Source organism: Mustela erminea, chromosome 1 (assembly GCF_009829155.1).
Source record: "Mustela erminea isolate mMusErm1 chromosome 1, mMusErm1.Pri, whole genome shotgun sequence".
Lineage (NCBI taxonomy): Eukaryota > Metazoa > Chordata > Mammalia > Carnivora > Mustelidae > Mustela > Mustela erminea.
The window spans coordinates 13,134,676-13,158,946 of record NC_045614.1 but is presented as its reverse complement, the minus strand read 5'-3'; the positions used below and the strand labels follow the sequence as shown (position 1 = coordinate 13,158,946).

The 24,271-nt window shown below is 51.0% G+C and overlaps 2 protein-coding genes across 5 annotated transcripts in view; both read left to right on the top strand.

Annotated features, from left to right (window-relative positions):
• The window catches only part of MED26 (mediator complex subunit 26), a 52,270-nt gene extending 49,212 nt beyond the window's left edge, over window positions 1-3,058 (top strand). For all 4 annotated transcript variants that reach the window (XM_032314730.1, XM_032314741.1, XM_032314722.1 and 1 more), the window contains exon 3: window positions 311-3,058. In XM_032314730.1, coding sequence (XP_032170621.1) covers window positions 311-1,963 — 1,653 coding nt within the window. In that variant the 3' untranslated portion in view covers window positions 1,964-3,058. The remainder of the gene's footprint in view (window positions 1-310) is intronic.
• A 2,280-nt stretch (window positions 3,059-5,338) lies between these two features.
• SLC35E1 (solute carrier family 35 member E1) lies at window positions 5,339-22,411 on the top strand. Its single transcript, XM_032314713.1, has 6 exons — window positions 5,339-5,791; window positions 6,182-6,252; window positions 8,380-8,517; window positions 9,729-9,854; window positions 18,625-18,870; window positions 19,326-22,411. The coding sequence occupies exons 1-6, from the start codon at window positions 5,368-5,370 to the stop codon at window positions 19,551-19,553; spliced, it is 1,233 nt and encodes a 410-aa protein (XP_032170604.1). The 5' UTR covers window positions 5,339-5,367; the 3' UTR covers window positions 19,554-22,411.
• The last annotated feature ends 1,860 nt before the right edge of the window (window positions 22,412-24,271 follow it).

Below are 24,271 nucleotides of genomic sequence, written 5' to 3'. Positions count from 1 at the left end.
GTGCTCTCACCCAAAGAGCTTCCCTGGCAGTGTCCTTGCACTGGCCTTGATCCACAGCCTCTAGGTTGCCAGGAGCCTTTGGGATGGTGCTTCTGAAGATGCCGCCTGTGGCCCTGGGACTCTGAAGTTTGAGGACTAGATTTGAGAAGTTAGAGGTCAAAAAGGACCCCAAATCCCCATGGGTTTTGTTATCCAGGAATTCTGGGGTTTAAGAGGTAGTGGGATTAATCCAGAGGCCCGGGTCCTCAGCTCCCTTTCCATGGGGGACTTCCTGTCCCAAAAGCATGTCATTGTCTCTCTCTGGTTGTAGGAAACTCGACTTGGGAAGCTCATCAACGACGTCCGCAAGAAAACGAAGAACGAGGAGCTCGCCAAGCGGGCCAAGAAGCTGCTGCGGAGCTGGCAGAAGCTCATCGAGCCTGTGCACCAGAATGAGGCGGCGCTGCGGGGGCTGGCGGGCGGCACCGGCTCTGCCAACGGGGGTGCTCACAACTGCCGGCCAGAGGTGGGGGTGGCCGGCGCTCCCAAGAGCATCCATGACCTGAAGAACCGCAACGACATCCAGAGGCTACCTGGACAGCGGCTGGACAGGCTGGGCAGCCGCAAGCGCCGGGGAGATCAGCGTGACCTTGGCCACCCCGGGCCACCTCCCAAGGTCTCCAAAGCCAGCCATGACTCTCTGGTACCCAACTCATCCCCCCTCCCCACCAACGGGATCGGCGGGAGCCCTGAGAGCTTCCCGGGCACCCTGGACGGCAGTGGGCACGCGGGCCCCGAGGGCGGCCGCCTGGAGCACGGCGAGAGCGACAAGCACAGCGGCAAGATTCCCGTCAACGCCGTGCGGCCGCACACCAGCTCCCCAGGTCTGGGCAAGCCCCCTGGCCCCTGCTTGCAGACCAAGGCTGGGGTGCTGCAGCAGATGGACCGGGTGGATGAGACTCCAGGCCCCCCTCACCCCAAGGGGCCGCTTCGCTGCTCTTTCAGTCCCCGGAACTCACGGCACGAGGGCTCCTTTGCCCGGCAGCGGAGCCCGTACACGCCCAAGGGCTCCATGCCCAGCCCCTCTCCACGGCCCCAGGCGCTTGATGCCACACAGGTGCCATCACCACTTCCACTGGCCCAGCCGTCCACACCACCCGTGAGGCGGCTCGAGCTGCTGTCCAGTGCAGAGAGCCCGGTGCGCTGGCTGGAGCAGCCTGAGGGCCACCAGCGGCTGGCAGGGCAGGGTTGCAAGGTGGGGCTGCCTCCCTCCGAGCCCCACCTTCCCCGGGCAGGCTTTTCCCCAGACTCTTCTAAGGCGGACAGCGATGCTGCCTCATCTGGTGGCTCAGACAGCAAAAAGAAGAAGAGGTACCGGCCTCGTGACTACACAGTGAACTTGGATGGGCAGGTGGCTGAGGCGGGTGTCAAGCCTGTCCGGTTAAAAGAGCGGAAGCTCACCTTTGACCCCATGACCAGACAGATCAAACCTCTGACCCAGAAAGAGCCAGTGCAGGCGGACAGCCCTGTGCACACAGAGCAGCCCAGGACAGAGCTGGACAAACCTGAGGCCAAGGCCAGCGTCCAGAGCCCTTTTGAACAGACGAACTGGAAGGAGCTGTCGCGCAATGAGATCATCCAGTCTTACCTGAGCCGGCAGAGCAGCCTGCTCTCGTCGTCAGGCGCGCAGACCCCAGGGGCTCACCACTTCATGTCTGAGTACCTGAAGCAGGAGGAGAGCACCCGGCGGGGGGCCCGGAAGCCGCACGTGCTGGTGCCTCACAGCGCGCCCACGGACCTCCCAGGGCTGAACCGCGAGGTCACGCAGGACGATCTGGACAGAATCCAGGCCCACCAGTGGCCTGGGGTGAACGGGTGTCAGGACACACAGGGTAACTGGTATGACTGGACGCAGTGCATATCGCTCGACCCGCACGGTGACGACGGGCGGTTGAACATTCTGCCTTATGTCTGCTTGGACTGACCAGCCTGTCGGCCTCTAAGTGCATTCCCACCTCGCAGTTAGCATGGCAGGCGGGCAGCGGGGCGTGGCTGCCTCCGGTGGTTGGGAATCTGAGGAGTCCGGCCCGGGGCAGGAGGGAGGGGGCGGGAGTCTCGAGGTCTCTCCGTGCTCTTCCCTCAAAATTCTCCTTCTTTTGTGAAATGCTGCTACCAGTTTACTAACAAAATTGCAAAGGAAGGACCGTGTGGAAGGAAGGCCGGCAAAGTGAGTTCAGAACTCTATAGCAAACCAGCTATAAAAAGCGTTAGTTCCCCACCCCGGAAGAGGTGCGGACACCTCCCGGCACCCATGAGCTGGGACGTCAGTTGCAGGCAGGCACAGAAAACCTGGGGGAGAGGTTCCCTTTAAACACAGCAACCGAAGCACGCATCTCATCTATTTGCATTTTCTTTTTTTAAATTTGGCCCTGAGTGTCTCAGGCAGTGGGGGTACCTACACCGTGGCCCCTATTTGCACCCCGCTTGGCCAGTCCTTCAGTCCGGACGCCAGAAGCTTGTCCACTGCAGTGAGCGGCTGACAGCAGGTGGGCCAGCCGGCCAGCCAGTACGGCCTACCCTCCGTGGGCATCCACACATTTTCATCTGGTTTCGGTTAAAAACCCAGTTTTGAAAAATATGCTGCAAAAATCTAAGTTTTCTAGGAGTTTATTTTATTCCCCTCTTCCATCTGACCACCAGCCAAATAATTTTCCTCTTTCTCCCTTTTCCGTTTCTTTCCCGTTCCTGCGCATATCTTAAAAATGTCACCTTTCTAGAGTCCCCTCCCAAAAAACACAAAAGTAACCGCGGGTGCTACTGGTGTGTAAGCTGTATTGTTGGGCAAGAGGAGACCTGTCTGTACGCTGGAAACACTCATAACCATTCCTTTAGATTCGTTTGCCTTATGGTTATTTGTCATAAACGCGATTTGCAAAAACAAGGAGCCTTAGTGAATGTACAGTACTTAGACTTCTGTGTTGTCAGGACGCAGAAGGGAGCAACTTTGCTATTTGGTCCAGTAAGTGGACACCTTGTGATATAAATGTGGAAATAAAAAAAAAAAAACCATTTGCACAAACCAGTCTCAGAATCGTTACTAATTTGATCCTTTACAGTCAAATCAGCCTTTTGCGTCCAAGGTTTGGGCTCCATTGCCAGACTGCAGGGAGATAGGCAGGGCAAAGTGGCCAAGCCCGCCTATTAATGTTCTGCATGAAAACTGACCTCCACCTGCCTTTCACTCATTCAGGGCCCTGTTGCCTCTCCCACCTCCGGGGTCACCTGCTCCAGGGAGAGAAGCCCTCTAAAGAGGTTCCATGTCCTACGTCTCAGTAACCTTGTTTTACCCCCACAAAGTATCTAGCTTGGACAGGGCATGGCCCAGAGCCATGTCTGGCAGGGCACCCCCTTGGCTCTGGCCCTGGGCTGCTAGCTCCCCATGCAGGCCTGGAGCTGCCTTAGTAACTGGCAGGTGCTATTTTTTAAAAATAACTTTTCTGCCTTGACTATGATAGTATTTCCTTCTCCCTCATGCCTGAAACCAAAAGCTAAAGCTTTGGTTTTCAAAAATTTTCAGTCAAGAATAAGTCATGTTGGATGTACCTACTCATATCACAGACGAAGCAGCAGCTGCCCCTTAAGAGGGACAATCCTGGGGCACCTGGGTGGCTCCGTTGGTTAAGCATCTACCTTCAGCTCAGGTCATGATCCCAGAGTCTTGGTATCAAGCCCCGCACCTACTTCTCCCTCTCCCTAGAAACCCTCTGCATCTGTGCTCATACTTGCTCTGACAAATAAGAGTTCCATTGGGCGAACTATGCGGTCCATGAACACTGAGTCAACCCAAAAACCGTAATTTCAGAAGCAGCAGGGATTTCTGACATGGCCTTGGTTCAAGACACACCCACCCTAAGATAAGGGCAGGGATGAAGCAGATTTGAGGACAGGCTGAGGTTGAATTTTGGACCTGCCATCTCTGTGCTGTACAGCTCTAAGATAATCACTTCACTCCTATACACACATCTCTCTGGAAGATGAAAGTGCTTACCCCAGAGCTGTGAGGATAAGTTAAAGGATCAGAGTTTAAACCAAAAAAGGGAGGTGGGGAGTGGAGCATGTCAGTAGAATATTGTGCTATGGAGTAACTAATTTCCTAAGTCCACTGTACCTGAAATGTGGGCCAGCCCTGCTGCTGTGTGGGTGTCCCCAGGAAGTGACTTATTCTGTGACAAAAGGTCGTAAGCACAGCTGGAAGATATAAGGGTACAGGTTGGCATCTTACGATCATCTCCCTGATCCCTGCCCCCACCTGCAGGACCACTTCTGTCTTGAGTATCCAGTAAGTCCCAGGATAAAGATACTGTCTGCTTTTGAGAACACACAGTTAAGCTAAGATTTCTCTCCTACATTTTGGAAATGAGTGGGTTGCCACTTTCTAATTTGCCAAGTAAAGGCATTGTAAAATGGCATCTTAACCCCCCCCTTCTACCCCAAAAGTTGTCAGTACATGATTTTTGGAAAAAAATCAAATTCCTTTAGAATAAAACCATCTTATTGAAAACCATCTTGTTTTCCTCCGCTGGGGTCTGGGGCTGCTGTATCCGGACTGCCCTTGGGCATGCAGTCGGCCTGGCACTTCTTCCACCTGCAAAAGCCCTGGAGACAAGTGCGGGAGTAGACTACCATGGGCACGAATCTCGAACTAGCCAGGCGACCTAAGCCAAGTGGCCTCTGTCCGTCTGTGAAATGGAGATGGTCATACCTACCGCACAGCACACGTCGCAGTGGTTCCCAGGACGAGCTCCCAGAGACTGGGCGCTCGGGGCTAGCCCTTCTGTTGGAGCCCGGCCATGGAAGTCGCTCCCGTGCTTTTGCAGAAAAAATTAGCCTATGGAAAGCTTTTAACAATTTGGTTTCTTTTCCGGAAAGATCTGGTCTTTTACTCTCGGGTGTCCGCCGTCGCCCGCCCATCAGGAATCAGTTTGGAGGGCGCCGATGTAGCATGGGAATCGAGGTTTGACTCCCGAGCTAGATGACCCACTCACGGACGCCAACGAGACAGGGCCTTTGCACTCCTGCCTATGCAGCTCGAGCCACGGCTCCAGGGTCCCCGGACCAACCCACCGCTTGGGAACCCCGCTAGGATGGCGTCCGCTCCCCTAAGTTCCGTTTCCGCGATAGGCACCGCCCCGGCCGGAAGCCCACCAGAGGGGCGGGGCCTGTGTCCGCTACGTGGTGCCGGGCGCGTCGGCCGGCGCGAGGCGGTGACGCGAGGCAGCGGTAACCAATGGGGATCGGCGTTGGCCGGCGCTCCCGCCCCTACCCGGCCCCGCCCCCGCCCGGCGTCGGGCCGTCGGACGGGCGGGAAGAGGTGGCCGCTCGGGCAGGATGGCTGCGGCGGCGGCTGTGGGCGCGGGCGCGGGGGCGGGGAGCCCGGGGGCGGCGGGCGGCAGCGGCGGGGCGCGCGAGGGCGCACGGGTGGCGGCGCTGTGCCTACTGTGGTACGCGCTGAGCGCGGGTGGTAACGTGGTCAACAAGGTGATCCTGAGCGCCTTCCCGTTCCCCGTGACCGTGTCGCTGTGCCACATCCTGGCGCTGTGCGCGGGGCTCCCGCCGCTGCTGCGCGCCTGGCGCGTGCCCCCCGCGCCGCCCGTCTCGGGCCCCGGGCCCGGCCCGCATCCGTCTCCCGGCCCGCTGCTGCCGCCGCGCTTCTACCCGCGCTACGTGCTTCCACTCGCCTTCGGCAAGTACTTCGCGTCCGTGTCAGCGCACGTCAGCATCTGGAAGGTGCCAGTGTCCTACGCGCACACCGGTGGGTGCCGGGGCCGGCCTGGGGTGCGGCGGCCGGGACGTGCCACCTGGGGTTTCGGCGCTTGGATGGGAGTGCGCTGGCCCAGTTTCGGCCCGACGGCCTCCTGAGAAGTCAACTTCTGTCAGGAAGGCGCTAGGGGCCAACAAGGCTTGTAGCAGGGGAGGGACTCGCACAAGGGTTTTGGGAGGGAAGTGGCTGAGAAGAGAGCTGGGAGCTGAGCAGGGCGAATCACAACTGTTGGGTTGGGGGGAAGGCGCACAGAAGAAGGGCTGAGAGGGAAGGAAGGGGCTGCCAAACCCTCCCATCGCACCAGTGGAGTTGGGGTTAGGGTACCAGGGTGGGTTCTGGGACTGGGGCGTCTCCCTGAGAGCCCCTTGCCTCTCTTTGCAGTCAAGGCCACCATGCCCATCTGGGTGGTTCTCCTGTCCAGGATCATCATGAAGGAGAAGCAGAGCACCAAGGTAACCCAGAAAGGTTCTGGGCAGATGGGGGCCTCAAGGGCTTCCTGGCTGGTACCCAGCTGGTGACGTGGTCCAGGCTCCTGGCTTCCTCTCAAATCAGGAAATCAGCTTAGAGGCATCTAGTGGCCTTTTACTCCTAATGTTCTGTAATCGCTTTGGAGAGAGTGGTGTGTGTTCCTGAGTTGCTTCTGCTTTGTGGTCTCGGGGACGCTCCTGTCCCTCTCAGGTCCAGCTTTCCTCCACGTCTGGATTCCCTACGTGTGGTTGCTGGTAGGCAGTGACTTGGTCCTATCCTGGCCAGCTACCACGTGCCCCTCCAGGGGGACCAGGGATAGAACATCTGACAGCCTTGCTGGAGCTCTGACAAGGTTTTGCTTCTTTGCAAGTGACAGCGATCAGGTTGGGGACTTTTGGGGTCAGAAGTGAGATTGCCAGTCAAAACAGTCTGATTTTGGCAAAACCCAGCAAAGTCTTCAAAATAAAAACCACCAGGAATTGTGAGTGTCTGGGAGTGGAAGTGAAAGCAACACGCAGAGGCTAGGACTGCATAAGGAAGATGCTTTGGGCACAATCCAGAGTCTGTTCAGGATGCCAAGCCAGGGTATTTCCTGCCTTGGGGTGAGAGAAGCTGTGGCTTCAGCCAGAGACAGACTTGCTCCGTGTCCTTAAGTGGAAGTGGGACTCCTGTTGTCCCAGCTGGAATCCATTTCATGCTGGACAGAGCGCTGCTTTTCTACGTGGTTGGTTTCTGGCATCCTGTATTTTATGTAACCCAGAGTGGCAGTGCCCTGGATCGACTTATGGAAATGGGGCCACCCCTGGCTGATTTTTTTGTTTCAGCCTTTTTTTTCTCTGCAAGACCTGGGTGTGCTCTGTAGCCCACCCCCAGGGTGATGTCAGGTGTGACTTGTCTCCATGGGTCGGAGTTGCCTGGAAGGTGTGCAGCTTTGTCAGTCGATAATCACATCGTGTTTATCAGGTTTCCCAGCTGTATGGGACATTGTACCCGGCTTGGGCAAGGAGCCTGTCCCTGACACAGTGCTGAAGGACTGAGGAATGGTCTAGGCCAGGACTAATGATAAAGACAGAATATGTATGGATCCACCCTATGAGATAGATAAGGCAGGTAATTGTCATTCTTGATCTCAGCTGAAGAGATGGGACGTAAAGGGGCGAGTCAAGTGCCTCAGGCCCACAGCCCACAGTGGGGGAGCTAGAATTGAGCAAAACCCCCCCCACCACACCCACCCCCCCGTCCAGAGCCCTTGCTCTCTCCTGGGGGGGGGATGAGAAGGCCTCACCAACCCCTCCTAAAATGTCTGCAGTGCTTTAAAGTGTCCTTTGTAGGAGGAGGGTGAGCTGGGGAGTCAGAAAAGCTAGGTGTCGAAAATGGACCCTATTTTTCTGGAAGTTTGGAGCCATTTAGCCACCCAAGCTTAGGGACCATCGCATACACTTGGTCTTGGAAAGCTTGGATCTTCTCGAAAGGCTCCTGTCACGGCACTAACTCTTCATTCAGCCAGCACTTACTGGGCGTGTGCTATGTGCTGGGTGCTAGGACAGAGTAGTGATCGAGGACCTGCCGAGCAGACGGGCCCTTTTAGTGAGTAGAGAACACTGCCCCAAAACACCAGCACAGGGACCTGATGGGGGCTTGCAGGGGAGCTGAAAGTTCTCCTGGTCTGTGAACTGAGACCTGAGGGGGATGGAGGTTTCTAGCGGGAGAAGGCACAGAGGGAGTGTCCCAGCCGAGGGTAACTGCGTGTTGGAAGAGACCAAACTAAGAGGGTACCTGGCCAGCCTCTCTGAGGACCGGGATTTTAGGCCTTGGTGTGTTGGTGGCGGCAGCCGAGTAGAGCTGTTAGGGCCCCTGTTTGTGGCCCTGAGCTGGGGCTCCTAGTGGAAATGACCATGTAGGACGTGGGGCCACAGAGTGACACAGCCCGGCCCCGGGGACTCTGCCCCATCTGCACCTCCAGCACCACTATCACCGCGAACACTGTTGAGCGGGGGTAGGTGGAATCCCTTTGCTGAGGGAGGGGAGAGCAGCTAATGCTGCTCCAGGCGTCTGTGTCAGGCAGCCTGGCTCAGCTGCCGCCATCAGCCCCTCCTGCCCTCCTCCTGCAGGTGTACCTGTCACTCATCCCCATCATCAGCGGCGTCCTGCTGGCCACTGTCACCGAGTTGTCCTTCGACATGTGGGGGCTCATCAGTGCCCTCGCTGCCACACTGTGCTTCTCGCTTCAGAATATTTTCTCCAAAAAGGTATTTGGGCACTATCTGAGAAATGTCTGATGACTGGGGGAGTGGCACAGGTGAGAGAGTGGGCAATAGGGATCTCTGTGGTGTTGGAACAAGGAAAGAATCCTGGTGTCCTTCTGCTGGTTTTGTATTTGTTTCATTTTTTTTTTTTTCAAGAGTTTGTTTCCTGTTATAAAATCAACATATGCTCAGTGTGAAAAAATAAAGGGCCCCCTTCCCCCCGAGATCAGAAAACTTACTGAGCACCTACTACGTGTCAGGCTTTGTAGTGGGTGTGGGAGATGAGTAATCAGTAGAGACCTGCCCCCTGCCCGGGCGGTCCCACACTGAGTAGTCACAGAAGTGTCCCCTAAAGAGAACTACTATTAATGCTAGGGGACTTTTCTGCACAGTGTTTAGAGTTGTAATATTACAGATACGTTTCAGAATTTTGCTTTGTATATTTACTATTTATGACATTCTCCCATATCATTAAAAAATACTGCTCTAACTCCTGTAATACACTCTTTTCTGACACCACAGTCACTGCAGTCAGTTCCCCGACTGCAGTGCAGGCTGTTTCCAACTCTTCGTCATACGTAATGCAGTAATGGGGGGCGCCTGGGTGGCTCAGTCAGTGAAGCATCTGCCTTTGGCTCAGGTCATGATCCCAGGGTCCTGGGATGGATGGATCCCCCCATCTGGGTTCGCTGCTCAGCAGGGAGTCTGCTGCTCCCTCTGCCTCTGCCCTTCCCCCTGCTCCTTTTCTCTCTCTCTCTCACTCTTTCAAATAAATGAAATCTTTAAGAAAAAAAAAAAGAAAAAAAAGTAACACAGTAAACATCTCTGTGCCTAACGTTTTCCTGTCTGTCGAGTTAATTTTCTTATGGAGGCTTAGCGTTCCTGGGTTGGAGTGTATGAGATGCTTTTGGGTCCTGATACACTTTGCCTGGTTGTATTCTGGAACAGCTGTATGCCAATTTAGACAAAGAGCAGCAAGATTTCAGAGTGTCTGTTCACTGCAGCTTCACCAGAACTGGATGTTGCTGGGTTTTTGTTTTTCCATTTCTCAGCCCTTCTTATTTGTTTGGGGTATTTTTGTCTCACTGCAGGTGCATTTGTAGGTTTGGTGGTCAGGGTCAGATGTCAGGGCTAAGGTACAGTCACCGTGTTTGGGACCTGGCTGACAAGCCCTTCTTGGCACTTAGCCTTTAAAAAGGTTTTTCTCTCTTTAGGTATTGAGAGATTCTCGGATCCACCATCTCCGGCTCCTGAACATCTTGGGCTGCCACGCTGTCTTCTTTATGATCCCCACGTGGGTCCTGGTGGACCTTTCAGCTTTCCTGGTCAGCAGCGACCTGGTGAGTTGGCCAGCACGGTGAACACACCCTTTTCTTGATTGGTTTCAGATTAGTTGCTTTGTCGGGGAGTTAAACCTTGTTGACTTTGGAACATCTGGGGCCCCTGGCAGCCAGCCCTCTTAACACTTTGTCATGACTCATTGCTCGTGCAGTCGAGGAAGTCGGCTTCCTTTGCGTTTCCTCCTCCAAGGCAGGCTAGGTCTCAGGTGTCGACAGCTGCTGCATTTGTGCCAGTGGCATCAGGAACTAAAAAAAATGCCTGCACGGGCGACTCTCCTGTCCTGACAGTCTGTTCAGGTCTCACTTGGACTTGTTAAAACTGCACTTGAATTGCTGGTTTCCTTTCTCGGTGTCCTCTGTCCGTATTCCCGTTTGCTGTGGAGGGATTCACAGCTCTCCGAGCATGGGCAAGAGGATCTTCCCACCACCTGCCAGGCCAGCCTCCAGACAGTGCATTAGAAACCCACATGCAGGGGACGGTGAGGAGAGGCGTGGTTTTTCCAAGCCTGAGTTACAGAGAGGGGAGGGAATGTGTCTCAGGGCTTAATGAGGCCTGCTGGGAGTTCTCGACTTTGGTCTTTCATCCTTAGCATACCTGTAGGTGTAGTGCTTGCACATTAGCTCCAGGCTCTTGAGGAGACTGGCTCCGTTCTAACCTACTGTCCTTATTGATTATCTGTAAGTTAACAGAGAACCTTCCATCATCAACCAAGACTTGTCACCTTGAAGTACATGAAAGTCAGTGCTTCTCTTTTTTTTTCAATTACCAATTTTCAGAGGAGAGTTCTAGCATACTGCAGATGTTAACCAGTGAGTTGTCGGGGAGGAGGGGTTGGTTTGGGGGCAGGGTGGGACAGTGTAGGAAGGTCCTTCTGTTTTTGTGGGGTTTTTTGTTTTTTCTTTTTTCCCCCAGTATCATTGTGGACTCCTGTGTCAGTTGTGTGTCCTGTTCTTTTCATATTCAAAGTCCAGGTGAATGGAGTCCTTCCCATTGGCTCCCTGTTCTTCCGCCAGCTCAGGCCAGCTCAGGTCAGCCTTCGGTGGTTTTTGAGCCAGCGGGATGTTCTTTCTTATCTCGCGTCTCTCCTGTCCCAGACCTGCAGTCAGCCACTCCTTCTGGAGCCCAGGTTGCTGGTAATAAGGGTCTCTCGTCCAGAGACCTGGCGGCCGCGTATGCTTCCGTGTCTCTGCGGTGACAAGGCTAGGGAAGTCCCACTGGGCGGGGGGGGGGGGGGGGGGGGGGGGGGGGGGGGGGGGGAGTTCTACCAAATTCATTCCAGTGCTGGTTTAACATTACAGGACTTCCAGCTGCTGGGATTTTTAAATTTATATCTTTTCTGGTACTCTCGGTTCCTTGCCACATTTGTTCTTTATCCTATCCCAACTATTCACGTAGGGATTCTACCAAACACACACAGAATCGCAGAGTGAGAATTCCCACGGGACAACAGGTAGGATACTGAGAGAAGCTTAAGGTTTCTTTGCTGCTCTTTCTGTCCTTAGGACATGTTCCATTAAAGATGTACAACTGGAATACCGTGTTTTTTTGTTTTTTTGTTTTTTTTAATTTGGAGTGAGAGAGAGGGCACAAGCAGGGGGAGGGGCAGAGGGAGAGGGAGAATCCCAGGCAGATTCCACGCTGAGGGCGGCAGAGCTTGACTCGGGGCTCAATCGCAGGACCCTGAGTTCATGACCGGAGTTGAAATCTAGTCCGATGCTTAGCTGTCTGTGCCACCCAGGCGCCCCTGGAACCCTGTGTTCTAAGGGCAGTGGAAATAATTGTTTTCACAACGCGTCTCTATCACCAGCTTGCCCAGGTGGGGGCAGGTGGGTTCTCCAAGAACCCAGGTGGGTTCTTTTCATTCCATTTGTTGTCATTTTTAGGCATTGCTTTTCTTTTCCATACCCGATTTGTCAGGCCTTTATATTTCCAAAGCCAGATGACACGAGAAAGTTTATTCAAAGTCTGGCTTCAGTTCCCGTTACCTCCGCCCTTTCTTGTCCCTCCCCCATAGGCAGTCATGTTTATGCTCTTCATTTACCCTTTCCGTGTTTCTTTTGGCAAGTATAAGCAAATCTGTATGTATTCCTACCTTTCTGCTCCCTACACAAATGTAACTTTTCAGATAGAAGAGAGCACCTGGCGGTTTTCGCTCAGACCCGTTCTGGGCACAGCCCCCGTTAACATGTTTGTCTTTAGGTCTTTTCTCATTCTTTGCTGATCACTTTGGTGGCAGTTTTCCGACTCCATCCTGTGTTACAGCTCCTTGGTGTTTACACGGATACGTGCACACAGAAACGTACTTAGAGGTTTTGCTCTGGTCGCTTTATTTCATTTGTATTCAGGACATTTTTTAGTTTTTTCCAGTGATGACCTTCTTTGGAATACATTTGAGTAACCTGTTCCGTTTCTTGAGGCCACAGATACTTTGTACCTTCATGGGGCCCTCATAACGCTCCAACAGTAGCCCTAGGAGCAGCAGGATTTGAGCTGCCGCAGTCTGAAGGCAGGGGGCCCACCTCTCTGGGCTCCTCCTCTCTGCCCCATGTCTCCCATGCAGATGCCAGGTGACTTAGCTCTGCCCCAGTCCTGCGCTTCATAGCAGCAGGGGGAAGGATCGGACAGGAGAGCACCTCCTGGAGGACGGACGGTGCGCCACGTTACCAAGAATCAAAGGCTCCAGTGGGGGGTCCTGCACACAGGCAGCCCCCCTGCAGACAGCCTGGCTGAAGCCAGACGGGATCGCTAGACTCTGGAGCAGGTGGCCCGGTTTTAAAGCTTGGACAGGATGAGTGAAGCAGCTGTTTGAAAATTGGAAAGTAAAAGGCAGCGGATATGCTGGGGTTGAAGATCACATTTCAGAGCAGTGCTCAGTCAGCAGTCGGTTTGCCTCTCTTTTGCCTCCTGTATATCCAGCCTGGACCTGAGGCCGCCCGAATGTAGCAGTGGGCACTGGGTGAGGCAGGGCCAGAAGACTTCGCCTCCTGGATCAGGGAATGGGAAAGGGGAGTCCTGATGCTCAGAATAGGGGAAATGCCCTGTTGGGGATTTCTGTAATTGTTGTTTCTTGGTTCTCTTGTGTCCCGAGCCCCTGGCAATCCCGTGGTGGTGGTAGTGGTGGTGGCAGGGTCCCATAGCACCTGAAATGCTGGGTGAGGGCAACCTCCCTCCATGGTTAGAGAGTGGGATCAGTCCCCACTGAGTGTTTTTCTCATTTTCTCTGCCCACTGCTTGGTCCCAGGTGGAGGTGCAGTGGTAGGAAGGACACAGCAGAGTCGGGTAGTTAAGCCCCAGCTCTCTGATGAGAGGACTGAAAAGGGGAACTCTGGGAAGTGGCAAGTACCGAGGTAATCATGGAGAGGGAGGATATCGGGAAACCATGTCAGAAAACATCGTACAGGCCTGGGCTTACCCCTGGGCTGCACATGTGGGGATCTGATCCTAAGAGGAGACCAAAGACTTTGAACTATGGGGTAGACTGCTGCCCCGATCCCAGACTGACCACTGGGTAGTGCACACTCAGGGTGGAGCCACATACCACCAGAAAGTCTTTGAAAACAGATCTTTTTATTGAAAACAGTATTTTGTTAATGATTTTTGGCTCACTGACCGTGAGGAATACCAGTTTTGTTGTACAGCCCAAAGTGTTCCCTAGTTTTCCATTTCCTAGAAAAGACTGTATAGAATTGGTATTTCTTTTATCCTTAAGTGTTTGGTGAGTTTCCCAGTGAAATCATCCAGGCCTGGTCATTTCTTTTCAAAAGATTTTAAATCCAGGGACTCTGCTCAGCAGGGAACCTGCTTCCTCCTCTCTCTATCTGACTGCCTTTCTGCCTACTTGTGATCTCTGTCTGTTAAATAAATAAATAAAATCTTAAAAAAAAAATGCAAGGCTAATTCAATATTTGAAGATCAGTGTAGTCCGTAACAGTCTAACAAAGAAAAATCACATATTTATATCAACTGATGCAGAAAAGGCATTCGATAAAGTCCAACATCGTTCATGAAAACAAAGTCAATAAACTAGAAATAGAAGGAAACTCCTTCAGCCTGATCAAAGGTATTTACAGCTAACATCATAATGATGAAAGACTAGGGGCTTTACTGCTAAATTCAGGAGTAAGTTCAGGATGTTCACTCTCAGAATGCCTATTCCATATCATACTTGACATCCTGGCCAGTGCAATAGGACAAGAAAAAGAAATAAAGGAAATAGATTTGAAAGGAAGAAATAAAATTTTCTCTAACCAACAAAATCTTACTCTTTAGCATTAATTAAAAATAATTGCTTAAATTTAATTTTTTGCCTTGGAAAAGGTGATGAAAAAATTGAGATACGTTACTCTATACAGGCATACTTTTTTTTTTAGAAGATTTTATTTGACAGACAGAGATCACAAGTAGGCAGAGAGGCAGGCAGAGTGGGGGGTGGGGGGAAGTAGGCTCCCCGCTGAGCAGAGAGCCTGATGTGGGGCTCGATCCCAGGACCCTGGGATAGTGATCTGAGCTGAAGGCAGGGGCTTTAACCCACTGAGCCACCCAGGCGCCTCTATACAGGCATACTTTTTATTGGGCTTAGCTTTATCAGACTTCACAGATAATACATTTTTTTTTTAATAAATTGAAGGTTTGTGCCAACCCTGCATCAAAGAAATCAATTGGTGCCATTTTTCCAACAGCATATGCTCACTTTCTGTCTCTGTGTTGTGTTTTAGTAATTCTCGCAAATCTTTGACTTGCTGAAAGCTCGGATGATAGCATTTTTGAGTAATAAAGTTTTGCACATTTAATTAAGGCATGCACATTTTTAAGACATAATGATACTGTGCATTAAATAGACGATAGTATAGTGTAAACATAACTCATATATGCACTGAGAAGCAAAAAAAATTCACTTGCTTTATTGCAGTATTTTCTTTACTTCAGTGGTCTGGAACCAAACCTGCAATATCGCCAAGGTATGCCTGTGTGTGTGTGTGTGTGTGTGTGTGTGTGTATAGATACATATTACATTTTTTTTTAACATAGAAAAGCTTATTGGAAAATTTACATAGACAGGCAAAAGAACTGTAATGGTCAAAATATGTCTCAGAAAGAATAAACTTGGAGGAATCACATTACTTAATTGTAAGACTTAGGATAAAGGAACAGATAATGGTGAAAGGAGAGACACAGAAATCAGTGGAGCAGAATTGTGTGCAACAAAACACACACAAATCTGCATAACTGATTTTTGATAGGTTTAAAGACAATCAAAGGGGAAAGGATAAGTCCTTTTAACAAACGGTCTCAGAACAATTAGACATCGACATGCAAAAATCTGAGCCTTGACTTAAGACCTCACACATTACACAAAGCTTATAGTGCATTCTAGACTTAAATATAAGAGTAAAAATGGTAGGGGCATCTGGGTGACTTAGTACACTGAACATCTGACTCTGGATCTCAGCTCAGGCCGTGATCTCAGGGTCGTGAGTTCAAGCCCTGCACTGGGCTCCATGCTGAGTGTCGCACCTACTTTAAAAAAGCCTAAAAAAGAGCTAAAATGATAACCTTTAGGAAACAAAAAAACAGGAGAGGGACATGTGGGTGGCTCAGTTGGCTGGACGTCTGCCTTTGGTTCAGGTCACCATCTCAGTTTCTTGGGATCGAGTCCCACCGGGCTCCTTGCTCAGCAGGGAGTCTGCTTCTCCCTCTGCCTGCCACTCCCTCTCTCTCTCTGACAAATAAATAAATAAAATCTTAAAAACAAACAGGAGAAAGCTCTTCATGACTTGGAACTCATTTTTAGACATTATAACAAAAACAGAGTCCATAAAGAAAAAATTGGTAAATGGAGTTTCATTGGAAAATGAATTGAAGTTTCATCCAAGTTTTAAACTTTCGATCTGTGAAGATACTGCTAAGTGAAAGAAAAGACAGGCTACCAGCAGGGAGAAAATGTTTACAAGTGATGGAGGACTTGCATTCCGAATATATAAAGAACTCTCAAAACTCGGTAGTAAGACAACAGCTTGCTTAAAAATGGGCAAAAGACTTGAACAGACTTTTTCCCCACTGAGACTGCCCAGATGGCATATAAATAGGCAAGTGGGCCACTTCATACCTGTTAGAACGGCTACAGTAAAAACAAAAAAACTATGTTGCTCAATAAGGCACAGCTAGAATGCTTATATATTGTTGGAGCAAATCCAAAATGGTACAGCCCCTCTAGAAAACTTGTGGGAGTCTCTTCTGAAGTTCAACACTTCCCATATGACCCAGCAATCTCACTTCTGGGTGTTAATTTTAGAAAAATGAAACTTAGGTTCCCACAAAAGCCTGTACACAAATGTTCATAGCATTTCTACTCCTGACCTCATGACGACGCAAAACCGGACAACCCAAGTGTCCTTCAACAAGTGAGTGGTAACAAAACAAAAAACCCAACCATGGTACATTCATACAATGGAATGTTACTTGGCAGTTAAAAAAAAAAAAAAAAAAAAGTCATCAGCTGTTAGTCCTTACGACAACTTGGATAGATGGCAGAGGCATTACTGCCGAGTGAAAGAAGCCTATCTGAGAAGTTTCCATTCTGTATCATTCCATTTGTAGGCCAATCTCTAAAAGACAGACCCAAGTTCAGTTGGTGAGGTTGTCTGACCCGATCTCAGCTCAGGTCTTGTGAGTTCACGCTCCGTGTTGGGCTCCAAATAAAATAAAATAAAATGAAAAATAAAAGACAGACCTGGAGTGAAGGAGAACATATCAGTAGTTGCTTGGATTTGGGGAGCGGATTCATACAAAGAAGCCTGGGAGAGTGTTTTGGGGGTGGTGACAGAGCTGTTCTGAATTCTGATTGTGGTGTTGGCTACGTGAATCAGTGCATGTGTTAAAACACATGGAACTATGTGCTGTGAGGAAGAAACACTTGACTCTATTCCAAGTCAGTTTTTTTTTTTTTTTTTAAAGCTGGATTGGCTGGGTTCCGTTTCTGAATGGTATCTATGCAAGCTGGCTGACTTGTAAAAATAGCTTCTAAGTCCGTATCAGTTGCCTCAGGGAAAGACTGCGGAGAGAACAGGCCAGCTCACCGCAGAAGCTTGCTGGTGGGCTCTTGTGCCTTTCAGAGGTCATTATCCAAATGAGGGGCCAAAGTCAGGGTGGCTTTGAGCAGGTTACCTAAGTGTGTCTTGCTCTCCTTTGAGAGGACCTCATGATCCTTCCAGCTCAGAGGGTGGCAGAGATGGATCAGGCCACCATTCTAAGACTTCCAGCTCCCATCCTGGCAGGGCCACTAAGTGCCACCTTCCTGAAGGAATCTGGCCATGTCCTCTGGCCAGTACTGATGCAGCCTGGGAATTGGGATGCAGGTGCCACCGAGCAGCTGTGGCTTTGTTCCCTCCACTGAGCCACGCTGGGTCCTGAGGCTTCTCTGTTCTCAGAGGACACAGGGACATGGGGATTGCCCCAGCACTCCAGCCTAGGTCAGACACTGGAACTGTCCACGTCTGGTGTACTGTCTCCTGAGGTCGTTCCACTGGCCTGGCAGCCCTGCCCTAAAGCAGCCTCTCGGTTCCCCAGGACGGGTACTGTGGTGGGACTGGGAGGTGGGGAGGCGCGGGTGTGGTGTCGCATGCCTTCTGGTATCCAGCCGTGGAGAGATGGCCACAATGTTCCGTGCTGGGAATCCCTGCCACCTGGCCGGGCAGCACCCTCCTGACTGTTGCCTGTTCAGCCCAGACTCTCTGCAGGGGGGTGGGGTTCTGTGGTCAGGGTGCCTGCTAGTTGTGAGTTCTTAACTTCTGGACCCTCTTAATCGGAGTGCTTTATTCTGGTGGGTCACACGGTTACTCGAGTTTTGATAAAATCTCCCGTTTGGGTTGGGTTTGTTTTAACGTACTTTCACAGCCTCTTCCGTGGCAGAGAGGAAGAAGTGTGACCTGAAAGGTCAGGTGGCTTGGGTGTGGGTGGGAGGAGTATCCCAGTGACAGGGCAGACCCAGGGCTTCTGGCTCCTAGCCTGGGGCTCCTGTGTTACTAGGTTCTTTGCATACTGCCCCGGGGGGCTGCCTCCCAATCCCGTGGAAGGCATCATGTCTGCTACCGTCTGAATGTTTGTGTCTGGTGCAGCCCCCCCACCACTGCCAAATTTCTGTGTGAAACTCTCTCTCCCAAGATGATGGTATTCCGGGGTGGGGCCTTTGGGAGGCCCGAAGGGTGGAGTTCTCATCAAACGGGATTTGTGTCCTTATAAAAGGAGACCCCAGTGACCTCTCTTGCCCTTCCACATGAGGGCACTGTGAGTGGACCCCACCTATGAATGGGGAAGCCCACACCAGGCACTGGGTCTCCTTGACCTTGGACTCCCCAGCTTCCAGAACTGTGAGAAACAGCTATTGTTTATAAGTACCCCTCATCCAGCCAGCCTGTGGTATTTTGCTCTAGCAGCTCGACTGGACCAGGACAGTGTCCAGTAAGCAGACCTCGCTCTGCTAATCCTGGAGCGCCCAGTCCTCGCTGTCAGAGACAAGGGAGGCTTCAGTTCACATGATGCCCTCTACCCTTTGGGCACCTGCCTTGGCCTCTTGGAGCCTCCAGATCCTCAGTAGGAATGAAGCTAATTATCGTTGTCATCGTGCAGATGACGCCCTTGCTAGGACTCACCACACTGCTACATCTGCCCCCCGCCAACACTGACCCCGGGCAGCCCCTCTGCGCCCCTCCCCGACCTCTCCTGGGGCCAATGTGTGACCCCGGTGCTGTTCTTGCTTCCCCGTCTCTACAGACCTATGTGTCCCAGTGGCCCTGGACACTCCTGCTCCTGGCTGTCAGCGGCTTCTGTAACTTCGCGCAGAACGTCATCGCCTTCAGCATCCTCAACCTCATCAGCCCTCTGAGCTACTCTGTCGCCAATGCCACGAAGAGAATCATGGTCATCACGGTGTCCCTGATCATGCTGCAGAACCCAGTCACCAGCACCAACGTCCTGGGCATGATGACCGCCATCCTGGGGGTCTTTCTGTACAACAAAGTGAGTCTGGGGTGGGGGAGGCTGTTCCTTCGATGCCTAGGGAGGCACCAAGATTCGGGGAGGGGGAGAAGAAAGGGACCTCAGCAGGAGCTAAGAGGCTGGGGCCACAACTCCAGCTTTGTCACGGACTGGTTTATGGTGTTGGTGTGGCCCTACCTGGCCTAGCCTGCCTTCCTTTTCCCATGTAGATGATTCTAGGTCTGTGCCCCATTCCAGCCGTGGCTCTTGGGTCTATGCAGGCTTTGTCAGGGATTTCACTGTCTCATGAAAGCTCTGTTGGGTCGAGTGCAGAGACATAGGTGGCTCACAGGGAGGGCTGGCCGTGCCTGGGGCCTGCCTGGGTCACTGCTTCAGTGGGCCTTGAAGGGCTGCTCAGATACAAATTGTTGCCCTCTGTCCTGTGTGCGGGCGCCGGGGAAGGAGCCAGCCGTCTCACTGCTCTCTTGACCTTGCAGACCAAGTACGATGCCAATCAGCAAGCCCGGAAGCACCTCCTCCCAGTCACCACAGGGGACCTGAGCAGTAAGGAGCACCATCGGAGCCCCCTGGAGAAACCCCACAATGGCATCCTCTTCCCCCAGCACGGGGACTATCAGTACGGCCGCAACAACGTTTTAACAGATCATTTCCAGTACAGCCGGCAGAGCTACCCGAACTACAGTTTGAACCGTTATGACGTGTAGTCTAGACAACAGGGCGCTACTGTTGTGTGACTCCTTCCCCCACTCCCTAGCAGTACCAGAAACTTCTGACAACCAGTGAATGTACAACCCAGCTGAGGGGACGGTGCGTAACCATCAGCAGACCCCGGGGCTTCCCAGGCCCCCGGCGGCAGCAGGATGCTGCCCCACAGTAAGGACCACTGCCCTCAAGCTCCAGTGTTCCAGGCCCTTTCTTCCTGGAGTCTGTCCTCTGAGGGCTGTGTTGGTATGGAGATCTTGGCCCCGTTTTTACCTTTGTGGACTTACTCCCCAAGTCACATATGTGAGAGTCTAATTCTGCTTTCCAGATATTTCCAGATAACTCTCCGGAAAGGTGGGATCGCTGTGGATGCAGACCTCTGAGCAGGCCAGAGGGTTTCCTGGGTGTCAAGGAAGGGACTTGGAGGGTGGTGCTTGAGAGGGACAGATTAGCTGCTTTCATTCCCCTGCTCAGATAGGTCAAGGGCTGAGGCGGGCGTGGAGCAGAGGAGCACCAGAGTTTACTAAAAGCATCTCCAACAACAAAGATGGACCCAGTTTCCGGTCAACCCCATGGCCATTTGCCGTAGTTACCAGCGAATGTCCCAAAGAGAAAAGCTGCAATTAGCCTTGAATTCTTGGAGCCTACTTCTTTGACCTGCCCGTCAGAGCTGGTGTGTGTCCAGACCCAGAGGGAGGGCAGCCGCGTTCTCCTGCTCTCTCACTTCCCTTGCCAGAGCAGGGCATCTTTCCTCTCTGGGGACAGCGAGGAGGAAGTGACTGGGGGGCTGTCAGAAGGAGCATTAGGAAATCATGTCAGTGTTTTCAAGCTCTATTTCTGTAACACTTGTTTTATCTTTTCTGATGAGTCTTCACCTCTTCTGTGAAGACGTAGTAGGATATCTGGTGGGGAGATGTTAATTTCACAAGGATCTTGCATTTTTGGGGGGATATTTTGTAGTTGTATTTATGCCTTGGTCCCCTGTATGGGGCAGGGGACGCATGAGGGAGGACTGGGTTATGGATTGAAAACCCTTTTGTTCTTAAATGTTTAAAAACAAGAAAAGCTCCCTAGTGGTGATGCCAGTCTTGATACCTTTCAGCATTAGTAGGAAGTGACGAAGTGTCTTCAGGCTCCTCTCTAATGGCCCCAGCTGCTGAAAGCGGAATGAATCGAGAACATCATCTCAGTAGTTTGTGTAATAGACAAGACCACAGCACTTTGGATTCCATGACCTGATCTGGTGGTGTCTGCAGTAGGATCTGAATCAAGTCCTGGTGAAGGGGAGGAGGGGTGAGCACTGAGCTATGGTTTGGGTTTAGATAAATCTCATCAGGAAAAGTACCTGGCCCCACCAGGTAGCCCGTGAGCCAAAGTTCAGGTGAGTCTCCAACTTCCCCAGCCTCACGAAAGGACCCTGCCCTCAGAGGGGACCAGTGCCTTGGCTGGTGGGATCTTCGGTGATGTCTGCCTTCCTCCTTCAGCACTGTGCCCAACCTCTTGAATAGGCACTTGGAGCGAGAAGATGGGACAGTAGGTCACCCTTCACCTCCTGGTGAGTGAGGCGTTTTCCCATCAGAGGACGTATCATAGCCTATGATCGACTCCTGGTTTGGTTACTCCGGCAGCTTATGGATGGGCTGTTCCTGGGGAGGTCCCCTGGTCCCCTTCTGGCCTGATTTTATGCACCACTGGCTTCAGGTCCCTGTGCCGTTCATTTGCTTTGTAATTACTCTGGTCCCAAGTTTTGAGACAGCTGCTGTGTAAAACAGGAAGGAGAAGTCCCAAAGGGGATTTGGGAAAGAGCTTGCTGAGGACCTCCACCAGGGGCACTACAGTCCATAGCTGAACTTTGCTCACTGGGGAAGAGCAACAAATGGGGACAATTTTGCACCACAAAGATATTATAGTGGTTGTCTTTGTGATTACAGTAACTGATTCCTTGGACAGACAATTGAACTCCAGAATGAACTCACACGTCTTTTCAGTTTTAATGAAATTCCTGATGTTGCTAAAATTTGTATATTGATTTGTTTTCCCTTTTCCAATGCAAGATCTGCTGGTGAGGGGAAATGACTGGTTTTATTACGGTTTATAAATTAATAAATGGGGTATTTAATTCTGTACATAAATCTACAGCAAGTACATACACTGGAATGAATGAGACAATCATATTAGACCAAATCATATCAAAAAACAAAGACATACTTTTGAGACTTGAAGGTTCAGAGCTGACACTGACCTGAAGGCCAGTTTTCCAGGCGCTTTGGCCCTGGCCCATGACCCGAACCCCACTCTCACAGTCACCTTTGCAGCTCTGTTCCCCTCACCCTCCTCCCGGCTGGGGTTTGTGGTAGCAAATTAGTCTACCCACCCATGGTATGGTCTGCCTGCGACACTAACTCGAACCCAACTCCTTCATTTTATAGAAGGGGAAACAGGCTCAGAGGGCATTTTTGAATAGTGTTTGTTCACTATTTGAGATTTGGTGTGGACTTTTTAAGCACCTTATTTTAAGTCATTCGTTATAGGGAAAATCAAACCCCTATTCAAAGGAGGGAAGCCAAGTATGTTGAAGTGAAGAAGCACTTGGGATTTCCGAATTTTGCTGTGTATTTGGCATACGTCATGGAGCAGGCCCTTTATTACTGGGACATAACCAGGCCTGGATACCTTAAGGTCTTACAGCCTTAAGGGAACAGAACATTAAATTATTCAAGGAACTGAAAATTGTGAATTCTTTTTTTCAACTGTCACCTATTTTTAAGACTTAAATGCTATAGACTTCTGTGGGAATGATACTGTGTGTATATTCATTGATGGCATTTACCAAAAATAAACAATGGTCACCAGGGAATCACCATTGGTCTTAATTTGTCAGTGAGGGTCTTTCTGAATGACCCTGTCTTCAGTGTGCCCGGCAAGAAAACATGAGACAAAGAGCAAACCAACCTGATTCTCACATTAGAGCAGACTGCAACCTTTTATTTTTTCCTGAGCCCAAAATTAGGACATGAGATTTGTAAATTTAGGAGACGGTAGAATAAAACTAGAGTCACAGCTCAGCAGTTCACGACACGCCTTTATTGAACAGAGTAACACGGAAAACCCAAGAAGGGCTGGCAGCTGTGCTCATGAAGGGTATTTCTGAGGAACAGCAGCTAATACGGAGGCCCTCCTACATGTTCAACGCGCTGGTGGATTTCTCCCACACAATCCTTGTAAGCGCTCTGTTTGCTTTATTAACCACACAGATGAAAATAAGGCTCCCAGAGGTCGTCACTTGTCTAGAGTCACAGTAAGTCCGCCCCCAGAGTCCGTGTCCCCCCATGCTGACTCAGAAACGATGTCCCAACAGCATTTCCTTCGGTAGCAGTTGAAGGGTAGGAGTTTCTGCCAAAACAACTGCCCACAGCCTCTTAATTCATAATCCTTTTGTTCAATGATTTACTTACACTTCATATGCGTCAGGTACAGGAAACAGAGATCCATAAGGCTCAGAGCACGCTTGGCTTCATTTACAGATGTGTAACTAAGTGGTACACAGGTGCTATATTGGAGGGAAGTAAAAATACTAAGGAAACTCCGGGGAGGAGTAATTATCTGAGGGGAGCAGAATGTTTTGACTTGCACTTACGATTCTCCAGGATATTTTATCTGCATATTTTGTATTCATCTCATTTAATCATCAGCACCCGAGAGATTAGCCCCATTTTAGAAGAAGCGGAAACAAGGTCCTGCTTGGGCCTCCGAGTAGGGCTGGAAGCCGGGAGTGTCTGACGCCAAGCCAGGGCCCTTCGTCCTGCAGAGCAGCCAAGATAAAGTGAGCGGTTTCATTTAGCCTCACCTTGTCAACTATTCCTAAGATGGGCCAGTGCCATTCGAGGTGTATCTTTTCACTGCAGTTGCCTGGGCCACAATGCCACTGTTTAAGACCCTGAAGGAGCCACTCTGTCTGGGCGACCTGGTGGCTCTAGTCGGCCACTGCAGCTCCAACAAGCCAGGGGCCTGTTCCTGCAGAGTAAGAGGTCATGCTGTGCTGGGTGTGGCTCCACTGTTCGACACTAGTCTCAACTCCTACCTGGGAGGGTCCTCTCCAAGCACAGGAATACTCGTATTTGTCTCCCTAGGGCAACTCCTTTGGACCAGAGGCTTGCTCAGTGACGTGATCAGCCCCAAGGAATGCTACCTGCTCCAGGGTGGAACAGGACCTTCTCAATTTCCACATCATTCCTTTTGCGGGCCTTCGGCTAGGTGACCACAGAGGGTTCTGTTACTTGTAGCAATCAAGACAACAGTCATACCAAGCTTTACCTTGACTAAGATTACAGGTCTGGATGAGCCTGGAATTCTTAGTCACCCACGACTTTTTCTAATAACTTCTGTTGTCTCTTTGTTAAATTTGAAAAAAAAAAGTTAAAGCTAAAAGACATCTATACTCTACAAATGTCAAAAAGAATGAGACAGATTTATATATAGAAAGAACAATTTCTAAAATCTATTGATTATATAAATGTGCTTGTGAGTACACAATTTATTTCTGAAAAGACACACAAAACACTGGACAGACAGCAGTTGCCTCTGAGAATATATATACACATTTTTTTCCCACAACTGGCATATACATATTATTTTATAATCTGCCTTTAAAAATATGTTCAGGGGCGCCTGGGTGGTTCAGTGGGTTGAGCCACTGCCTTCGGCTCAGGTCATGATCTCA